This window comes from Haliotis cracherodii, unplaced genomic scaffold, assembly GCF_022045235.1.
Source record: "Haliotis cracherodii isolate W230 unplaced genomic scaffold, xgHalCrac1.p SCAF_6, whole genome shotgun sequence".
Taxonomy (NCBI): Eukaryota; Metazoa; Mollusca; class Gastropoda; order Lepetellida; family Haliotidae; genus Haliotis; species Haliotis cracherodii.
In genome coordinates, this window is record NW_027266319.1 from 31,029,153 (window position 1) to 31,052,411 (window position 23,259).

At 40.7% G+C, this 23,259-nt stretch overlaps 2 protein-coding genes across 2 annotated transcripts in view; one reads left to right on the plus strand and one right to left on the minus strand.

Moving 5' to 3' along the window:
* Positions 1 to 7,967, plus strand: part of LOC139445059 (uncharacterized) — a 12,940-nt gene extending 4,973 nt beyond the window's left edge. Inside the window, exons 7-10 of the mRNA XM_071226135.1 lie at positions 90 to 231; positions 1,020 to 1,125; positions 2,736 to 2,837; positions 5,128 to 7,967. Of these exons, the coding sequence (XP_071082236.1) occupies positions 90 to 231; positions 1,020 to 1,125; positions 2,736 to 2,837; positions 5,128 to 7,565 (2,788 nt within the window). The 3' untranslated portion in view covers positions 7,566 to 7,967. The remainder of the gene's footprint in view (positions 1 to 89; positions 232 to 1,019; positions 1,126 to 2,735; positions 2,838 to 5,127) is intronic.
* A 7,892-nt stretch (positions 7,968 to 15,859) lies between these two features.
* LOC139444763 (transmembrane protein 115-like) lies at positions 15,860 to 22,338 on the minus strand. The gene is made up of 3 exons (XM_071225709.1): positions 21,628 to 22,338; positions 19,566 to 19,739; positions 15,860 to 17,835 (listed from the first exon to the last, which is right to left on the minus strand). Exons 1-3 carry the CDS (start codon positions 22,329 to 22,331, stop codon positions 17,598 to 17,600), a joined length of 1,116 nt encoding a protein of 371 aa, XP_071081810.1. The 5' UTR covers positions 22,332 to 22,338; the 3' UTR covers positions 15,860 to 17,597.
* Positions 22,339 to 23,259: the final 921 nt, after the last annotated feature.

Below are 23,259 nucleotides of genomic sequence, written 5' to 3' on the forward strand. Positions count from 1 at the left end.
AGCGCCTCATTAAAGAGATACCGATTAACTTGTCATTATTGAATAAAGCCATATTTAAAATAACGCCAATTGACGATTTTGACATGCAGAGCTCAGAACCTGTCTGATGAACTGCAGAGGCAGGGGTGGCCAACAGCCTGTATAGCCGGCAGCCACGAGCAGAAGGACAGAATAGAGGCCATGGCCAAACTGAAGACTTACAAGTGTCGTGTTCTCATCTCCACAGATCTGGTGAGTGATAATATATCCCAAATACTACACATATTTTGATGATGATTCTGAGATCTGGATAGCGTTCTAAGGTAATAACGTACAAATTATTTTATGAACATGCAGAAATAATCCGAATCTCCACACACAAAAGTTCAGTTTTATGATAATTAGACCAATGTGTTAAACGGAGGTCCGTGAGTACAAACAGAATTTTGAAACAATCCAGGTATGAAGAGTCTCTCATATCCCTGAAGAATTTATCATGATTGTTTGTTAAGAATGCACCTACCGTATTCGATGTAATAAGCTCCCTGCTCTAATAAGCGCCCACGGCGATGTTTGCTAATATATTGGCGAGTAAACAATCCCAGTTAGCACCCCTTCCGATTGATCAATGTTCACAAGACTTATTTATTCTTGTATAATATATGCTCGTGTGTTATATGCCCTCTTAATTATGAGCAATTAATTTCTGGAAAATATATCTTTCGTGTATGATACGCACATGCTTTTGTTTTGTACCATTTCAGGCTTCAGCATAAACTACAAAATTTACAACCTTTTTTCTCACCAAAATTATTTTCTAATTAAAGCCCCCTATTTCTAATTTTGAGAGCGGCCCTGGCGCTTATTACGTCGAATACGGTTATGTCATTTAATGTTGATATCATCAATAATTTCACTGTGCTCTTGTTTGATTCATGGAGATTTGTACTTGTCTGGTCACTTTGTAAGTCATGTGCATAGAAAGTTTTGGAATGTTCATCTTCTGACCTGACAACTGATTTATCATTTTGCATCTACAGACAGCCCGAGGTATTGATGCAGATAAGGTCAACCTAGTCATCAACCTTGACGTCCCACGGGACCATGAAACCTACCTTCATCGCATCGGGAGAGCAGGGAGATTTGGTCAGTTTCAACTTTCAAGTTACCTCACATATGAGTTGTTTGAAAGACATTACAACTGATAGAAGTATCACAAGCCATCTCAGTTGTAATATCACTTACATTTTTCTGGATTAGAAAACAAACAACACCCGATATGCCACAATCTCATTAAAATCAAATCTTAGTTCTCGCAACCGCTAAACAAAGATCTGAGGACATCCCAATAGGGGTCACGTCAGAACGACCTTTCATCCGAACAATCAGAGCGTCGCTTACCAGATCATGAAAGTGACAGTCGGAATGTGATTTCTAATCATGCAGCCTCGAAAACGTTAAAACGGGGTATTCCGAAGGATAGTTACGGGCTTAAAGACTGAATCTATACAATCTAGACCATATATTAGTCATTCTAGAACGTTCTTCTGTTCAGGTTTCAAATGTTTAAGCAAGAATTTGTCAAAATATGTTTCGAAGCGTAGTCGCCAATTTGATATTAGGCCCTAAGGCACGAGAGAGTTGCCTTCTGATTGGCTAATGTCGACTTCTTGTTAGTAATTCCATTGGTCGGTCAGTTTGCCAAAGGCCAGTCTGACGTGACCCGTAATGGGATGTCCTCAGATCTTTGTTTAACAGCAGCGAGAACTAAGATCTGATTTTAATGAGATTGGATATGCCATCAACACCGGTTTCTTTCACCTGTTCCAAAAGCTTAGGCTTACACAGTTGTCTCCCTTTGATCTTCCATGGTTACTCACCTCTGTAATCTCAGGCAGTGGTGGGAGAAATTCTTGTTTGACTGTTTTGATTCACATGACTATCACATGACACAGAACAAAACCAGGGTGGGAACCAGAACATGTTCTGCTGACTTTACAAAGTCTCGAATCTACATGTAAATAAAGCTGTGGTATGTTGTGGTTCGCAGAGTATGAAATGTAATATCACAATACCCAAATAACCTAGGTCCGAAACCATCCCTTATTTTGTATAATAGATTGTGAAAAAAGTGATCCCAATACCTAAAAAGTGAGTGGAAGTTGTTTTACACCACAATTTGCAACATGCAAGCCATATCTGAATCAAGGCTAGGCCAACCAGTGGTTGAAAACATGAGCAACGATCCAGGCCATTGAAGTACAATAACACACAATCAGTCAGATCACACATTGTGAACACCCAACCTTGTGACCACCTCTGTTGTATTGTGGTAGAGCGTCCACCCAGAGAATGGAAGGTCCAGGGTTCGATCCCCAGTCATGTCATACCGAAAGATGTCAAAAGATGGCACTTGTTGTTACACTGCCTGGCGCTCGGCATTAAGGGGCTTAAATAAGGACTGGTTGGTTCAGAGTCAGTGTACTGTGTCTGAGTGGGGTATTCATTGTATCTCACTGGGCTAGCACTATTAAAATTGACATCAGCCTGAACTAGTACAAGCAGACACACACACACACACACACACACACACACACACACACACACACGTGCATGCATGTCACTGTATAAGTGCAATAATCTTGGACCTGACCCAATTTCCCCTAACCTAAAAACCCTCTTCTACGGGTTGTCTTAAAATTACTGACTGTGGCGTAAAACAACATTCACTGACGTATTTGCTACGCGTGTTGCAGGATCGTACGGTGCTGCTGTGACAGTGGTCAGTGAAGGACAGGAACAGCTGGGTCTGTCTGCAGTGGAGAGGAAGTGCAACACCCACATCAACAGCCTGCCAGGTGAGACAATCTATACTCAGGGAATCAGTGTCCTGCCGGGTGAGAGTCAACTCACAGGTCCTGCTGGGTGAGACAGTCAACTCACAGGTCCTGCCGGGTGAGACAGTCAACTCACAGGTCTTGCTGGGCGAGACAATCAACTCACAGGTCTTGCTGGGTGAGACAGTCAACTCACAGGTCTTGCTGGGTGAGACAGTCAACTCACAGGTCCTGCCGGGTGAGACAGTCAACTCACAGGTCCTGCCGGGTGAGACAGTCAACTCACAGGTCTTGCTGGGTGAGACAGTCAACTCACAGGTCTTGCTGAGTGAGACAGTCAACTCACAGGTCCTGCCGGGTGAGACAGTCAACTCACAGGTCCTGCCGGGTGAGACAGTCAACTCACAGGTCCTGCCGGGTGAGACAGTCAACTCACAGGTCCTGCCGGGTGAGACAGTCAACTCACAGGTCTTGCTAGGTGAGACAGTCAACTCACAGGTCTTGCTGGGTGAGACAGTCAACTCACAGGTCTTGCTGGGTGAGACAGTCAACTCACAGGTCCTGCCGGGTGAGACAGTCAACTCACAGGTCTTGCTGAGTGAGACAGTCAACTCATAGGTCCTGTCGGGTGAGACAGTCAACTCACAGGTCCTGCCGGGTGAGACAGTCAACTCACAGGTCTTGCTGGGTGAGACAGTCAACTCACAGGTTCTGCCAGGTGAGACAGTCAACTCACAGGTCCTGCCGGGTGAGACAGTCAACTCACAGGTTCTGCTGGGCAAGACAGTCAACTCACAGGTCCTGCCGGGTGAGACAGTCAACTCACAGGTCTTGCTGGGTGAGACAGTCAACTCACAGGTCTTGCTGGGTGAGACAGTCAACTCACAAGTCTTGCTGGGTGAGACAGTCAACTCACAGGTCCTGCCGGGTGAGACAGTCAACTCACAGGTCTTGCTGGGTGAGACAGTCAACTCACAGGTCTTGCTGGGTGAGACAGTCAACTCACAGGTCCTGCCGGGTGAGACAGTCAACTCACAGGTCTTGCTGAGTGAGACAGTCAACTCATAGGTCCTGTCGGGTGAGACAGTCAACTCACAGGTCCTGCCGGGTGAGACAGTCAACTCACAGGTCTTGCTGGGTGAGACAGTCAACTCACAGGTCCTGCCGGGTGAGACAGTCAACTCACAGGTCCTGCCGGGTGAGACAGTCAACTCACAGGTCTTGCTAGGTGAGACAGTCAACTCACAGGTCTTGCTGGGTGAGACAGTCAACTCACAGGTCTTGCTGGGTGAGACAGTCAACTCACAAGTCTTGCTGGGTGAGACAGTCAACTCACAGGTCCTGCCGGGTGAGACAGTCAACTCACAGGTTCTGCTGGGCAAGACAGTCAACTCACAGGTCTTGCTGGGTGAGACAGTCAACTCACAGGTCTTGCCGGGTGAGACAGTCAACTCACAGGTCCTGCCAGGTGAGACAGTCACCTCACAGGTCCTGCCGGGTGAGAGTCAACTCACAGGTCTTGCTGGGCGAGACAATCAACTCACAGGTCTTGCTAGGTGAGACAGGGAACTCACAGGTCTTTCTGGGTGAGACAGTCAACTCACAGGTCTTTCTGGGTGAGACACTCAACTCAAAGGTCTTGCTAGGTGAGACAGTCATTTCACAGGTCCTGCTGGGTGAGACAGTCAACTCACAGGTCTTGCTGGGTGAGACAGTCAATTCACATGTCCTGCCAGGTGAGACAGTCAACTCACAAGTCTTGCTGGGTGAGACAGTCAATTCACATGTCCTGCCAGGTGAGACAGTCAACTCACAGGTCCTGCCAGGAGGTGAGACAGCAACTCACAGGTCCTGCCGGGTGAGACATTCAACTCACAGGTCCTGGCGGGTGAGACAGTCAACTCACAGGTCCTGCCGGGTGAGACAGTCAACTCACAGATACTCAAGCATTTTTTCGATGTGAGACAGCCATCTCATATGTGATGTGTCCTGCAGGCTTCATGCAGACTTCACAATGCCTTTAAAATGTATTGAAAATACCATATTACCCATTATAAGGCTGTCAATGATTTTTATCCAACATATCAATTAGAATTACAGCAAACTGTGTCTGCATGAGTTGACAATGAGTGTTTGTCAGACCGTGAGGAAACAGCCATATCTGTAGCATTAAGATTTTGAAGTTGGGTTTACAATGACAATTCCCAAATTTCATTTCACTTGTAGCCACGAATAGTTTTATCATGCAGTAAAATCTTTTGTACCAAGGTAGCAACTGATTGACTAACACATTGCTCCTCTGTGCATACAGATCCTCTTCCTAGGGACCTGCTGAGAGTGACTGTCCAGATCAACCTTGATGACATGGTCACAACAGAGCAACTAATCACAAGGCCGGACTGCGGGAATAGGTCACATGACCTCCCTGCGACCAGTGATAAAAGTCGTGACAAGGACCGAAAGCTGGAGGATACAAAACACGAGAAGCAGAATACTTATATTGATGCAGAGGATGTGAGTTTAGTCAATGGATGTGCTGGAGGAGGCCGAGATGATGTTGATGAAGAGACAGGGAGTGAGAATATATGTACACAATCTTCCACAAATGGGATCATTTCTGACAAACAGTCTTCAAATACTTCAGAAAGATTACCAGAGAATATTGGCAAAGGTGCCTTGATACTTCCAGAAAGATCTTCACAAATAAAACAGCCGAAGTCTGAGTACTTGTCACAAGACCCTGAAAGTAGTACTGTTGAACCAGGTATGGTCCCTATGTTACAGCCAGCAAAATGTCTGATGGACGAAAATAAACGAGACATGAATAGTGTGGACAGCAGAGGTGGTCACTCTGAAAACAACAAACCTGTTTTGGACAACAGTGGACAGACCGTGAGTGGTTGTGATGTTAATCAAACTTTGGACCACACCTTGTTGACTGATTCTGGAAAAAATATGTCAGATGGAAGAAAGATAAAGACAGCTAAGAAAGGTCGAAAGAGGAAAGCTAATAGCGACTCGATCAAGGAATCTCAGTCAGATCCTTCTTCGTATGAAGAGAAAAGTGTTACCATGGTTACACAAATAAATGGACAAACACAAAGCAGCTCTACTGGCAGTGCTGTTGCAACAAGTATTAAAGCATTACTAGCAACCAGGCAGAGAATCTGCTCGGGCGCCATGGGTCAGGTTGAGTTAACGGTTCCAAGCTACAGGGAATCACTGGGCAGGAAGAAGCTGATGAATCCACACACTTACAGCAGTGCTCTTGTTGACTATGAGATGTTCTTGGAACAAGGTGACAATGGTAAAAGTGTGCCGAATATTCCTGGGCTTGTTTTGAGGAAGATTGACCATGAAAAGAAGGATTCAACCCCGGACGCAGACTTTGTGAGGAGTGTCGCAGATTGTGTTGACAGGATGTACGATTGTGCTCTTTCCCAGATACCGTTAAGGGGAGACAATCATGACATGACAAATGAAAGTGTTGGCGATGCTACAGCAGAGCTCTCTGTGATGCCGGTGTCTAGAGGTCAGATGTGTAGCAAAACGACACAAACAACAGCAGCTGCTCAAAAGTTCAACCAGAGACCCAAGTCTGTCCGGTACGATCCCATGTCTGTGTCATCTCTCGCCATGGTTGACCTTGACCTTGCCATCAGGGAAAACAAAGAGAATTTCCCCCAAAATGTCTCCATTAACAAAGCAAGTCCCTTACAGTGTGTTGAAGGGTTGGAGAGAGATGCAAGCTTTCCAGTTCCAACTGCAGATGGGGAACTAGCAAACCATAAAGGTCATGTTGGGGAGAAACATTCCAAAGAGGATGAACATGTTTTGGTAGAAAAGGTTAAGCCGTATAAGGTCAAGGTCGGTAGTGTGTCAGTGAATGAGAACAGTGTTGTACGTAAGGCTAAAGTAGATGATGTCTCAAATGTAGCAATGCTAAGGAATGGCTGTGAGTTGATGTATGTGTCGGACGGAGTGGGGAAGATCAGCATGGCTGCGGATGCTGTGACAGTTGAGGAGGAGCTGATGAGGGACTGCAGACCAAGGTCGAGGAAAGGGAAGATGATGGCCGGCCTGGATGGTCTCGAGTACGGCAGGAAGTGTGGGCGTCATCTCCCTGACCAGCTCTACGGGACAGGAGGGGATGTTGTCAGTCAGGGAGACACGGACAGCTCCGACTCGGACTCGTCCAGCTCAAGTTCCGAGTATGACCGAGAAGTGTTCAGGAATAACTATGTTGATGACCCAGTGTTCACCACAAGAAGGCAGTCTGATGATACATACGAGAGAAGAAACAGGGACAGACATTCCGATCATTACTCCTCAGGATATGATAACGAAGCTGATTACTTGCCCTACGACAATCAGTACGTGTTTGACGAACAGGACACTACGAATGTGGAATACAGTGACCGGGTGTGGGGCAATGATAATGATTTCCAACCCAACATGTCCAGTTATCCATACGATGTTTGGTCTCAGCCATGGGGGAACCCGTGGGGGTACCTCCACCCCCATCCCTATTGGCACCCCCCTCCGTATTACGCTCCCCCTCAGTACTATCCCAGTCCCTACCTGTACCCACCTGCCTACTGCCCTGCCCCCCCTCATGCCATGTGGTATGGGGGTGGAGGAGGTTATGGAAGGGTAGGACTGACAGATGACGAAAGAATTGATGCTATGAGAAAAAATATGGAGTATCAGAGAGCATATATTAAGAAAATGGCAAAAATCAAGTATTAGACCATAATCAATGTTATTTGTCAGGGATGAAAGGAGTGCTGTTGAGACACAATGTTGCATTTGTGCTTATGAGTTATTAATAATAATATTACACATTTAACAAATATGCTGTTCAAAAAGTTATCTACAGTGTTAGTGATGTTTCCACTACAGTCGTTAACTTTGTGTCGACACAAAGACTGATCACGTCGTCAAAATTAGCAATCTAACAAACTTAAGAAATAGTAAAACATCCATTAGCCATGGCAGCCATCAGCAACTAGATCCTCGTTCTGTAATATGCAAGATGGCTGGTCTTGAATTGTCTAGGTATTTTTCAAGAAAAAGACTAAAATCGTCTTCAAATTAATGCATGATATTTTGTGGCAATTTCTTCACAAATGATTTGTCCATTAGATATAGTATTTGGATGGCAAAAACATTAACACTTCTCATGATGGTGATGCTGTCTCTGGAGTTTCATGTTAGTTGTACATGTTTGTTACCAGGGTAAGTATTGTTACTATACACCATGATATACCTACAAATAACTACTGTGTCTGTGATATGGAAATAAACAATGTTCCAAATGTGAAGTTTTGTCTTTTGGTTTATGGATGCATGCCCAATGTTCTGTTTCTGGGTATACTGAAAAACGCTGGGGACTTCTTGTATTAGTGAAGATCTGGGGTAGAATAGATCCTCAGCAACCTATGCGGAAAAGGCGACTATGCTTGTTGTAAAAGGCGACTAACGGGATCGGGTGGTCAGGCTCGCTGACTTGGTTGATGCATGTCACCATATCCCAATTTCATTGATCGATGCTCATGTCAATCACTGGATTGTCTGGTCTAGACTCGATTATTTACAGACCGCCATCAAGTAGCTGGAATATTGCTGAGTGCGGCGGTAAACAACAAACAAACAAAACAAAAATCTTCTATAAGAGTGGTACCCTCCAGAACCATACTCAGGTGACTGTAGTGATAAATGTCTGTGTTGGTACTTGCCATTGAACCAAACTATTCTTTCAAGGCAGTATGACCTAGGATGAACATTTTCCTAGGAAGACCTCATCCCTGCTTTGTCTTAACTTGAGACTGATTAAGACCTATGATTGTGGGATCGCATCCTGGTTCGCCCCGATTATGTTTCTAGGTTTGTCAGCACCATACCCGTGCTCATGGGTTTCACCGAAGTGGTAAACGTCTGATACCTGCATCACTTCGGGCTTTCCTCCCACATTAAGCTGACATACCATGATATAACTGGAATACTGTGAAAAGTGGCGTTAAAACCAACTCACTCACTCACTCACTCAAGATATGTGGTTCATAAGAAGGTGCCAAGTTCACCATATATTGTCTTGCCAGATGTATTTTACGAGTGTTTCTTTTACTGTCATAACGCCCATTCATCCATAATATTGAACAAATATTTTTAAATATTTCGACTGTAGAAGTCAGAGAAAACATTTCTTGGAGGGTTTGGTTTAAAAAGTAAACCCTTGGGGTGAGAATAGCCTTCCCAATCATGTTTTTATATTTTCAACCAAAACCAAGTCTTGTTTTCTCCTTTGCAATATAATCAGGTTTTTGTGCATCGACTGTCCATCTGTCTGTCAGCTCTGAGTTTGAAACTGGAAACGGCAATGTCATATTCCCAAAACAGATTCTGCATGTTCCGAACTACATGTAATTTTTATGTTCAAAAGTTCAAAATAGCAACCACCACAACCACACCTCAATTTTTACTATTATTTACAACTTCGGTTCTAAATAACAATGCGTTGTATACATGGCCAAGTTTGTGTTAATTAATTAAAAAGACATGTTAATTAATTAAAAATTAATTAATTTTTCTAGTGTGTTAAGCAGTTGCCTGAATTTAACAATATTTGAATCATGGAAGTTGTATACAGGAATATATTTTTTCCTCACAGTGGCGTACAATGGACATACAAGTAAAAAGTGATATTCATATTCATTATCTTGGATATTGCACATTTTACATATTTGTTCTTACCTTGGAGTTATGGTATATCGCCCTCTCTCTATGCATAGGTCATGGGATGACCCACACACACCCACACAAAAGATTGAATGGTATATAATGACTGTCATGTTGTGAACATTATACACCTATTTTGTTTTTCAATAGAGGACAAACAGATTTCTTTCAGCTGTGGTTTTCACTTCAACTAAAGTAAAACTACCCTAATCTGCTGTCAACGGCAAGTTTTATATTATATTATTATATAGCAAATGATAAGAGTGAGGTTGGTTTTAACATTGCTCTGAACAGTATTCCAGTGACATCAAAGTGTCAGCTTGATCTTGGAGGTGAGGTGAAATGGGTTTAACATCACATTCAAGATTATTTCAGTAATACAGCGATGTGCATGAGAGTGTGTGGCTGCTGGTACTGGTTTTGTAGTGCCGATACCAGGACTCCGAGATGGCCAGTTACTTTAATGAGTAATACGCACAATCATTTAACAGGGGCACGGTGGCCTAGTGGTCCAAGGTGCCGCGATTCGCTGTGCAGAGCTGCGTCTCTTGGGCACGCCAGAAACCTATGATTGTGGGTTTGAATCCCGGTTCGCCCCAATTATGTTTCTAGGTTTGTCAGCACCATACTCGTGGTCTTGGGTTTTACCGAAGTGGTAAATGTCTGAAACCTGCATCACTTCCGGCTTTCCTCCCACATTAAGCTGACACACCGCAATATACCTGGAATACTGTTAAAACAACATGTGTGATCCAAATCACAAATGCCTGAAGGATCAGAGCCTACAGCTGTGCTCACATAGTAAACTAACAGTGCCTGGCATCCACATACAGCCTGTTGTCAACATGATGCAACATGAGATCTAAAGGAAACAGGTGTTCCCATCAACAAGTACCAACTTGCCAGGACTACGACTTACCAACTCCAAGTCCGTCTACAAAAAAGCTCATACTGAAGCAGAAGGAAGCATCCATTATTCCCATAAGGGCAAAGAAAACAAACAATCTTTAGTTTACAAGCAACTTTATATATTCATCTCTTCAGAGTATTTGACAAAAATTATAAAATTATGTATTTCCACAGTTAACATGGTTACATATAAATACTGCTTCCAGACAGTGTACCATGCCTTTATGACAGCAACCACTTGAAGGACTACATATAATACACACTATATGTACAGAGACTGGTAGCCAATGAGGGGACACAACACAGGTAGAAACCATTGGAACAGATGATAACAGATTTGTACCCAACAACTTTACAGCAACATGTACATGAACATAAATAGTGAGAAACATTTCTATCTTGTGAAATCATACCAACACATGTTGTTAATGCTCATCTGGTTTTCTTGCTATTAACATGAGCAACAGTCATATTTTAATACCAGTACCTTAAGTGATATGTTAGGCAGCTTAAGTTGTATACTCCCCAGGAAGCTGAGAGTGAATATCGAGTGCATACTGATCCACTGACTGGGGTAATTATGTTCAAGTGCGTAGAACATGCTTATGCATGAAGTTCAGAGATATGTTAATGGACTATTATTATTATTAATTAATTATTTTTGTTACCTACCCTCCCCACTCTCACTGCAATATTTCCAAGTGTTTTCAAAAGGAGTGGCAAGTAATCTAAAACAAATGTCTTTTAAAATTGTATTTTCTGTATCCAGCGATGGGAATGGATATTTTCCTTTTCAGATCAAATTTCTTTTCAATGGAGCGTGATCTATAATTTGGGGGTGTTTATGGGGGATCAGGAGGGCTTGGCCCCCCTGAAGCTATCAGATTTTAACAAATTTGTGGTTATTAAAATTCCTGGATATGCAGAAGATTCTCACCCGTTTATCCATTTTTTCTTGTTTCTTTTTGAGGAATGTAAATAAAGAATTATAACTGTAGTCTTGTCATGATAAGGGACAAAACCAATTCTATTCAAGTATTATCACAAAAAAACGCAAGACAAAGCGGTCATCTGTACTATAACTATTTTAAATATGTTTTAATAAATAAATTGCAAGTGATTCCATGTAATTTGATTGGCTTAATAAGCAATTATTTTTGTGTTTATGCTGTTTCTACCGTTTCCTGATTGGCCGACAAAACAGTAGGCGGGGCTTGAATTGCATTATCTCACTAAACGATGTCACTGACTTTGTATTATCTGCACTCTACTTGTGTCAATGATAAAATAAGCAGTCTGTGAATTTATTATTGTCGACTTACTTATTCACAAGAGAACAGACTTCAATATATTTGCAGAAAATACTGAAATCAATTCTGAAATGATTTCCGTGAAAGGCCACTGGCACATAGAACATGACAGTATATACTGGTATTATACACACAAGAATGTACACAGGGTTACAACTGTAAGCACATATATACATTACTGGGCCAAAGACGTGTCATCTCGCAGTCTCAAATACACAGATACCATCAACCATTACGGCTTGTTGGTGATTGGATATTTCCGACTTCACACATGTGGAGTGAAGAATGTGAAAAGGACATCTAGTGTGTCCACTTCCTTTACTCAACGTTACCATGGTTACGTTCATTTCCAAGGTCATCTTATCTGATTTCCACATCTATGTAGACTAATATTATGAAAAATAACAAATGTATTTTTACTTTACTATTTAAACTATGTTCAGTGAAACCTTGTATATCCGGACTACGTCACTCATTGTCCGAATTACCAATCAGAGTTATAATGGTGCTGCAAATATGTATTGTTGCTCTAAACTTGTCTGGTAGGGCTGGGACAGGTAACTCAGGTACTTGGGTCAGGTGGGTCCTGAGTAGGACCCGGTTACCCACAGGACTACCCGGACCCGTGATAAGTCACGTGATATATATTCTTTAATGACAAAAATTATCTAAAACGCTATGGTTACACTATAAGTCACTAATGTTCGCTTTTCTTTCTGACAATGCAACCATTCCTTCTTACTTTTATATGTTTTAATAAAGATAAAACTTCATGCATTAAACTTCAGTGTATGCATGAGCGGATCGTTTTACACGTGTATCTATATACATTTTGCCAGGGTTACGGTCAAACCTTTACAAATCGTTTGTACCTATCTCTAAATATCTACAACGGGTACCCGGGTAGGGTCGGGTAATAGGATGATGGGTATACCCGGGTATCAAATTTGGACCCGTCCCAGCCCTAGTCTCTGGACTAAAGGGTCCGGAAAAACAAGGCGCCACTGCAGTCCTGACTCTGCTGGAAAGAAAGCTGCACCAATGGTTATGACTAACAGCACAGTCTAATCATACTCCACAAATATTCCAACAAGTCTGGTGAGCGGGGCCCAGGCTAGCTACAGAAGCATGCAGCAAGATCAGGGCAAGACACACCCACAAAAGGGGTGCCAGTTTAGCTGGGTGAAAATACTGACTAGTACAGTTACCTGACAGTAAGATGTTTGGGCTTCTGTCTGAAATGGGTTTGTCATCCTTTCTACGATTGCAGTAACAAAAGACTTTTTCATTTGATGTTAATTTACCACATTTGCATATATGTATTTTTTAATACAGCCAATCCATTTTTATCTTCTTTTCTACCATATTTTCAGGGATGAGAATGGATACTTTCCTTTTCAGCTGAAACTTATTTGCAATGGAGCTAACTCATAACTTGGGGCTGTTTCTTTAGATCTGGTTGGTTAGTAATCAAATATGTACGATGTATTCTAATTTATTGCTCTGCTATCAATGCAACAAGTAATGAAACCAATCTGACCCTAAACATTTTTTTAAAAACTGCCTTAAGGCCTTCTCACTAAAACCATTTTTAAAGATAAACTCTTTCCCTTAACATAATTTCAAATTAATGAATGCAATATTGGTCACGTAGAGGAAAAACAACAACAACAACACACTATTTCATGTTTACCAATGTCTCCATGTAAAAAGATGTGTCAACTGCATGCGTTGAATATTCAGCTGCTGATCAGATTGGTCTAATTCAGCGAAACAAGCTGCAATTAAAGGTTTGAAAATGGGTAAAGCAATACCCTGACTCATCACGTCTCATGACTTTATACAAACCTGTAAATTATACACTTAATATATGTACAGAATTTCATAAAATCACATTATGAAGAAATAAACAACACCAAACTGTATGTACACCAAGCACTCCTTGTAAACAAAGACATCAGCATGATTAAATAGATAACATAACCATATAACGGTAACATTGTTTGGGGAAATAATCTACCTTAGAACGGCTCAATAAACATCATTTTTCTACCAGTTCTGCTTCTGCGCTCAATTTGCTTTCATTGATGGCGAAATAAATACAATGGTCTTGACAAGTATCTACAGGTACAATGATCTAAGGGTAACTAGATAAATACAGCCTATCTACAACCAGTTGCCCAAAATGTGGCTTATGGTCTTTGCAAAACAAATGTTAAGTATAACAACATATAGTTGAAAGCAACACAATCTCTAAATTTTGATATCTTTTACATTCACAATTTTTTTTTTTTTCAAAATTTGTTAAGATTTGAAAATCTAAATGTTCTTTTTCAGTTTACAATTTGATTACATGGGCATAAGTTGAAAATCAGCTGATCTTTAACAGTGTACTGGTATAATATTTTAAGATTCAGGGGAAAGGGCACAGCTGCAGGAAACAATATAGTCCATTTTACGCCCAGGTCTTGACATTGTAATAACTGCAACGGGTGAAAATCATTTATCGGCTCTGTTAGGGTTGGATTACAAACCACCAATCATTTAGCTGCAATATTGCCCATTGTGTCAACAGATTTGCATAAAACTATAATCATTGGTATTCAAATTTTGAATATATTTTAACCACATATGGATAAAACTCCATCATAAAATGTAAAATCATAATAGTTTCTACAGGTTAGTGTGCAATGATTTGAGTAAATGAATAAATATGTTTGCATTTATATATTTCCCTCAATAACATGCAGCAACGCAGATAGTGTATTTCAGATAAATACTTATTTATGTAAGTCCCATGCCAATCTCAGACATATCAGATCTTTTACTTGGATATGATACCTCTATCCATGAAAATCTGACAACACCTCCACAAGTGACTGCGTCAGGTGAACACTCAGCAAACTTTGACCGCCCAGTCTAAAGGATGCACATGTTCTTGAGCCAATCAATGTCAGCATTCTCAAACGATTCAGCTTAATTTCTTTACACCTCTATTTCAAAATTTCAATCTCGCTAAACGAAAACTACCAAAAAACAAAACAATTCCTTGACAGTACACCCTTTTGTGTTTAGAGGCCATGGCCACGACCTATTGTTAAAAGGGGATTTCTTTTTCATAAACTGGTTTTCAGGTGCACGGCCACTATATTTTAAAAACAAAAATAACTAGCAACATTTTTATTACTGCTGAGAGAAACATCAAAGTATCTGCCTCAAATGAAAAAACACCAAACAACCATGCAGATTGAGTTTTCAATGGCAGAGTGACACAGGAGTTATTTTTTCTTACATCATACTCAATGGACCTTTTTAACAAAAAATTAACCCTACCTGACAAGAAATATCACATATTGCCCCAAAAATAATTTGTATTTTTGAATTTCTATTTTATTCTCATTTCAACCAACTACTCTGAATTATGTAGAATATATCCATAAACCAAGTTATTAAAAATAAATGGCCTGACATATCCACAACAATATAACAGTGCTTGTTGTTTTTGCATTCGGAACTCCCCGATTATATGCATTTTCAGGATACAGAAGTGTTAGTCTGATGCTGGGCTCACTCACACAGAGAACTGAGATGCCTTGAAGCTTATAGGTAGATTAAAAAGTTATCGCAATCTCGTATGGACATGACAGAGGGGTCCTCAGATGCTCTAGAAGAAAGGCATCGGTGTAAAAGATCCTATTTTAATGAGACTGAGTCCCCTGTTGACTTGACATACTTTGGGAGTTGAGGCGGGCTGGATCTGTTCACACATGGCTTGTTCAGACGTAAAATGTACCAAACTCAGGAAGGAATGTTATATTATCTTCATAATTCAAAAATGTCTCCAATCATTTCTTTACTGAGATTTTGAACAAAAAGAGATTCAAATCTTAATAAAATTCAAAATATGGCAAATGAAATATCCATTTCAAATCTGCTGCTGAACAGCTTCACACACAAATGCTGACCAATGAAACATGGCTGCAAGCAGAAAGCAGCACCTGCAAAAATAGATGCAAATTTGAGCATAAACCCTCAAAACACCGATGCTCGATGAATGTTCGTAATGTATCAAATATATACATGTATATGACTTATCAGTCTTATGTGCAATGAGTGACAGGCATTAGCATATAATAACTAAAAGCTGAACAAAAAAGATTACTGCAACACAACACTACCGTATATCTGTTCTCAGACATGTCAATTACACACCAGCTTTAAGATTTCCAGGTGTTAACTACCCTATTTGTCATAGTAAGCGCCCTGACCAAATACTAGACCAGTAAGCTTTATAAGCGCTCCCTACTAAGACCGAAAACTAACATGACAGTTTGTATTTTCTTGCGTATATTACAGAAAACTGTATCATAGAAGGGGATATAATTGCATTGTAACTATTATCAAACTCATTTTAGTTTCTTTGACAACTCCATCTCTGAAAACAAATTTAAGTTCTTGCGTACAGTTTAAAAAAAATATAAGTGCCTCCCTTTGTAAATTTTCTTAAAGCACAGAATGCTTATTGTGGGGAAAGAGGTAACTGTTCATCCCCTTAATACTTGCTAAGTGGTGTTCACTGAAACTTGGTGTACAGAACATTTAAGAGCATTTACATATGGTAGAGCATATACGGTAATAACATTGTGAAGAGCCTGCAACAAAGGAACCCACATGTAGAAGAAGAAAGCTCATTAAGTTACCCTTCACAAAAAGGTTCACTGAACAGATTATCCTAAATCACAGTTGAAAAGGCTGAAAAAACATGGCTTCTGCCAATACTTGGTTGTCTGAAAAGACTAGAAAAGAAAGTTTATGTCAATCATTGGTTTCATTTTGGTATTTTTATGATATTAAATATGGTTTATATACTGAAAAAAGTTGAAAAAGCATTCGTGAAGCTATTCAATAAATGACTTGAGTGTGGACTTTCATAACAAAACTAAAGAGCAGTGTCAGAAACTTAGTTTTAGTCCACTTGTCCCTATAATGAAAACATATAGCAAAACCCTCAAAAAGGCATATTTTTACATGTCCTTATGATACCTTAACTATTGGGCAGTTTGACAAGGACTACAGGACTAGTGCCAATTTCTCATGCTGCAGAGCATTACAATGCCATCTCAATAAACTGTTTGTGAGTGAATCAGTTCAAATTTAACGTCACGTTGGCAATATTGCAGCCATATCGAGACTCAACAGTTTGTTTGGAGTGATATGTTCAAGAGAATTCCATCATGATGTATTTAGACCATGTGCTACTCTAGGTCCACCAGTCTTTTTCCAGGACTTGATGACCATCTTAAACTCATCTGATTATAGGGACATTAAATGTTCAAGTGAGCATCTTATCTCCTGTATCGCATGGATTATGAAGAATAATGCAGTGGTCCTATATATAGGTGACCAGCTCTGATCTTGGCTTGAGATAGCAGAGGGTACCTGCTCTGACCTCTGACCTGTCAGCTAGACAGCTCGAGGGCACCTGTAATGACCTCAGATTTGATCTCCAACAAGCCAACTGTGGCCTCAAATGTAGACGAGAAAGTACCAGATCTGACCCATCATGTAATCCATGTCAGGCCACTTACTCTAATCTGTGATTTGGTCGGCTAGAGGGCACCAGCTACAAGACAAAATAGCACATGCAAAAATGTTACCCAAGGCAATGCCAATGTCGGACCTGACAACTGTAGATTTCTTCAGACAATCTGTTCAGTGTTACTATTCTAATCTTCCCAGTGTAATCTGATAGAGTCCATACACAAACCTTCATCACACCCATACAAATCACAGTCTCACACAACTACACACATAAGCTTCCTATCTATGTCTTCTCCTGTGCAGCTTCTCGAGCATTCTCTGCAAAGTTTGGAACAGGAAGTTGGTCAGTTGTTGCTGATTTTTCAGGCACTGGGACTGTGACAGGAACTGGCTTGACGCTTTTCTCTGGGGAGGAGTTCTCCGACTGCTCGGTGCTGGCCCCTTCATCCTCCATGGACGGCCAGTTGGCAGGACTGTCACTCTTACTCAGCCTCTCATTGAGAGCCTTCAGAGCCACTTGCCTGAAATAACACATTATGTTTGATGTAAGTGTGAGTACAAAGTGTCTCCTGTCGCTATGTTCACACAATCACATGAAGTACAACCGCCCTCTTCTCACACAATCACATCAGTACAACCATTTTCCTCTCACACAATCACAAGTAGTAAAACCGCCTCTTCTCACACTATCACATCAGTACAACCATTTTCCTCTCACACAATCACATGAAGTACAACCGCCCTCTTCTCACACTATCACATCAGTACAACCATTTTCCTCTCACACAATCACATCAGTACAACCATTTACCTCTCACACAATCACAAGAAGTACAACCGCCCTCTTCTCACACTATCACATCAGTACAACCATTTTCCTCTCACACAATCACATCAGTACAACCGTTTACCTCTCACACAATCACAAGAAGTACAACCGTCCTCTTCTCTTTCAATCACATCAGTACAACCATTTTCCTCTCACACAATCACAAGTAGTAAAACCGCCTCTTCTCACACTATCACATCAGTACAACCATTTTCCTCTCACACAATCACATGAAGTACAACCGCCCTCTTCTCACACTATCACATCAGCACAACCATTTTCCTCTCACACAATCACATCAGTACAACCGTTTACCTCTCACACAATCACAAGAAGTACAACCGCCCTCTTCTCACACTATCACATCAGTACAACCATTTTCCTCTCACACAATCACATCAGTACAACCGTTTACCTCTCACACAATCACAAGAAGTACAACCGTCCTCTTCTCTCACAATCACATCAGTACAACCGTTTTCTTCTCACACAATCACATCAGTACAACCGTTTACCTCTCACACAATCACTAGAAGTACAACCGCCCTCTTCTCTCACAATCACATCAGTACCACCACTTTCCTCTCACACAATCACATGAAGTAAAACTGCCTATTCTCTCACACACGAGTACAACCGTTTACCTCTCGCACAATCCAAGAAATACAACTGCCCTCTTCTCTCACAATCACATCAGTACAACCGCTTTCCTCTCACACAATCACATGAAGTACAACCGCCTCTTCTCTCACACACATCAGCATGATCAGTACAACCGTTTACCTCTAAAACAATCACAAGAAGTACAACCACCCTCTTCTCTCACAATCACATCAGTACAACCGCTTTCCTCTCACACAACACATGAAGTACAACTGCCCTCTTCTCTCAAAATCACATCAGTACAACCATTTTTCTCTCAATCACTTGAAGTACAACCGCCCTCTTCTCTCAAAATCACATCAGTACAACCGTTTTCCTCTCACACAATCACATGAAGTACAACCGCCCTCTTCTCTCACAATCACATCAGTACCACCGCTTTCCTCTCACACAATCACATGAAGTAAAACCGCCTCTTCTCTCACACACGAGTACAACCGTTTACCTCTCACACAATCACAAGAAATACAACTGCCCTCTTCTCTCACAATCACACCAGAACAACCGCTTTCCTCTCACACAATCACATGAAGTACAACCGCCTCTTCTCTCACACACATCAGTACAACCGTTTACCTCTCACACAATCACAAGAAGTACAACCACCCTATTCTCTCACAATCACATCAGTACAACCTCTTTCCTCTCACACAATCACAAGAAGTACAACTGCCCTCTTCTGACATTATCATGTCAGCACATTTGCTCCCCTCTCACACAATTGCTCTCCTCTCACACAATCCCATCATTACAACCTACCTCCTTCTCTCCGCATCCTGTGGGTCTGTCCCAGGGAGGCTGATGGTGATAGTTGATGGGGAGCTCACATCATATCGCCTCTGCGGTTTCTTACACAGCTTAATCTTTACCAGTCCCATGAAGATGGTATTTGATAATATGGCTATCAATGGTTGAACTTGTCGTGGAAAGAAGCTAAAAATCAACAAAGTTATTTTACAAGTTTTTTTAATCTCATCCGAATTAATCACATCAATATCACACAATGTATACACTTCTGTAAAGTCTGGCAGCTGTTTATCATTATTGGACAAAACTATGTCACCAGATGATTGATGGTAAATATATCATGATATATTCAAGTATAGTTAAAATGATATATGTATCGCATTGATCTAATGATAAACACTGATCAATTCCCATGACAGCATCCTTGGCATAACCAGCTGATCTAAATACTGGCTTATTGATCATGTCGATGATAATATTGTTATTCTTCCGATTTCATTGCAGCATATGAGTATTTCTACCCAAAGATTATTGAAGTGTTTAAAAGTAGCATGAGTGAAAATGACAAAACAAGGAACATTTTTTGACAACTCTGCACCTAAGACTGCTGTGACCCATTAACATGAACATGCTGAATGAAGTCTGCACACAAGGAATACCTCTTGTACCTGTGTACAATGCAAACTGTTCTAAAACCGAAAATTTAGAACTCCTTCGTTTGAAATTGTCATGATATTAAATAGATTCGTGATGACAGACATCACACATGCTTCATCACTGGCTTGTTTTCTTATAAAACACATACCGTATTCAACGTAATAAGCGCCCTCAAAATTAGAAATACGGGGCTCCTAATCATGTTAATAGTCTTATTAGATATCATTTTGGTGAAAAAAAACCAGTTGTACGATCGTAAATTTATTGATTTATGCTGACCGCCTGAAATGTTTATATACAACAGATACATTTTTCCAGAATTTAATTGCCCATAATTAAGGATGCATATAACACACGAGTGCGTATTATACACGAATAAATAAGTCTTGTGTAACAAGGCTGACACAATTTTATGGATAACAACTTCTTTAATACTTTTTTTTTGCAGTATTAAGGAAGTTGTTAATAATGTTATCCATGAAATTGTGTCAACCTTGTCACCCGTCAACTTCTAAGTAATGCCTATCAAACAAGTCTTGGGTACATTGATCAATCGGAAGGGTGCTAATTGGGAATGATCACTGTAATGATTTCATAATGTTTATCATGGAATATTTATAAATAGTTTTTGTTCCCCATATTTCTGACAAGAGAAATGTCTTTGTAGATACTAATCATACTTCAGCCTTGTGTACTTAACAGGGAAGATCATAGCACAATATGATGTCTGTTTAATAACTTATGGGGTGACTACGGTCTCTGTGACAGTGTCAAAAACTTTTGGGTCCTCTACTAGTACTAGTCCCAAAACAAGGCTCTTAGCATCACTCTCAGTAGATTTTAGTGTCACTATATAGACTGCTAATAGCTGAACTTACTACACCGAACAGACTTTTACTAGACTCTAGCTTTGGACTAGTGGCTAAAATTGCAGACATTGAACACATACAATTTTATGCATTTTAACTTCTGGTTTATGGTAATGAGCAATGTTTCGATGTAGATTCTTACACCGTTATCAAAGTACAACTTTATGCATAATAACTTCTGGCTTGTTGCATTTACAATGTTTCCATGTAGATTCTTACATCATTATTAAAGTACAACTTTATCATGTTTATGCATAATAACTTCTGGTTTATTGTATTGAGCAATGTTTCCATGTTGATTCTTATTCCGTTATCAACATACAATTTTATGCATTACAACTTCTGGTTTATTGTATTGAGCAATGTTTCGATGTAGATTCTTACACCGTTATCAAAGTACAACTTTATGCATAACAACTTCTGGTTTACTGCATTTAGCAATGTTTCAATGTAGACTCGTATACCTCTATCAAGGTGGAAGTCCCTATCCATTAAATTGTATGTTTTCTTACTGATTACTCAACAGGTGTGTCAGTGATAAAAATTACCTGGCAAACGTAAAATTATCAGCCATGTCTCCTCTGTTCCCATTGCTGTGTTTCTGGTAGAACCTCAGGTATACCCAAGAGACAACAATCCCCCATCCAAACAAGATTGGGTACGGTCCATCCAGCGCGTGAACCAGTTGGAGAATGATAGAAATGATGAATAGCAACAGTGGAATGTGAGTGTTTCTCAGTTTGCCAAATGGGGATGTAACTAAAATGTGATCTGGCATCACTTGTTTCACTGCCACAGAAAATCCAGCAATATAACCTGCCATTCCATGAATATTCACTGAGAACAAGATTCGCTCGTCCTCGGTAACTAGGTAGACAAGCAAATAACACATTGCTGTGAGGATTCCAACAGCAACATTGACGATCAGAAAAAAGATGAGCATGTCCAAAGCACCCCACAAAGGCTCCAACAGCTTGCCACACAGAATGACGACCGCAATATCGATGAGAACATCCCAGAAATGAAACTCAATGAAACAGTAGGTGAAAAACGAGTAAAAACTAAAATTGGGGGGCATTGCGAAGCCTGGATTTATGGTTATGAACGACACTACATTTGCCAGAAATGAGAGGAGGTAGCCAAGTGTCACAGACACTGCTACGAATTTCACGACGACGCTGCTTTTTCCTAAAGCAGCTGCCATTTGCTCTTTCAGGAAGGGAAGTTTGTTCTGAGCCATGGACGTCGCCATCTTGCATCGTGACGGTAACAATGATGACGTCAACATTTGCCGAACTCCGCGACACTCCACGTGCATTTGTTATGAAGATTACCTCCCTTTTCCGTAGAGTTACAGCAGTCAGCTTCGTCCGTGGAAAGTTTTTGGAAACTGGACAAGAAGGCACTAATGAAACAGAATAAATGTCATCTCAAAATGGTGGAAAATTATTATATGGTATCTGATATATTCAAAATGATAAGAATAGTATGGGTCTGTGTTAGAATGTCATTTCATTTGAAGTTTGTTTTGTCGATCATCGTTTGCTTTTGAAATGAGAAGAATGTTTCACAACATAATCATGGTGGATTAGTAACAGCAAATGCTTTGGGTTTTGAGAAATAATCATTTATATATCACAATAGATCACTTATATGGATTACTTAGGGTGCAGGCTAAAACGGCACCTCAGCAAAACGTCATCGATTTCTCTGGCGAAAACGGCAACGCAATTGGGCAAAACGGCTACTATGTGTCGGGCGAAAACGGCACCTCTGTTCAGAACGATTTTTGTAGTAATATATATGGTTTATTTACATGGTATTTGATGTATTTACATGTTTTTGGATGTATGTGATGTATTTACACGGACAGGTAAGAAGTCCTCGGCAATCTGAAAATATGAATAAAAGTTAAAATACAATATTCGTTACGTTACAACATTGCGGTTATTCTGAGAATTTATACAATAGCATTATGTAGTTTATTTTATTAGTAGTAGTACCTCGAAGTCCAATGTCCTCGGCTCTCTGGGGCGCAACAGTTCCCGGGTTCAGTTCGCCATGCGAATGAGGGTTGAGTGGTTTTGGCGTCCACCAGCCTGGTCGGGGTCGACGAGTCTCTGTTGAGCATCTTCAACGATACTGGCGCCCGATTTGTAGATGTTTTCAACAGCTTGTTC

Bases quoted from the DNA above. Each gene is read 5' to 3' on its own strand.
- LOC139444763 (XM_071225709.1), bottom strand. From the start codon at position 22,331: ATGGCGACGTCCATGGCTCAGAACAAACTTCCCTTCCTGAAAGAGCAA. The intron at 19,740-21,627 runs GTAATTTTTATC...GTTGATTTTTAG, and splicing joins GATAATTTTACGTTTGCCAG to CTTCTTTCCACGACAAGTTC. The intron at 17,836-19,565 runs GTAGGTTGTAAT...GTGTTATTTCAG, and splicing joins CAGGATGCGGAGAGAAGGAG to GCAAGTGGCTCTGAAGGCTC.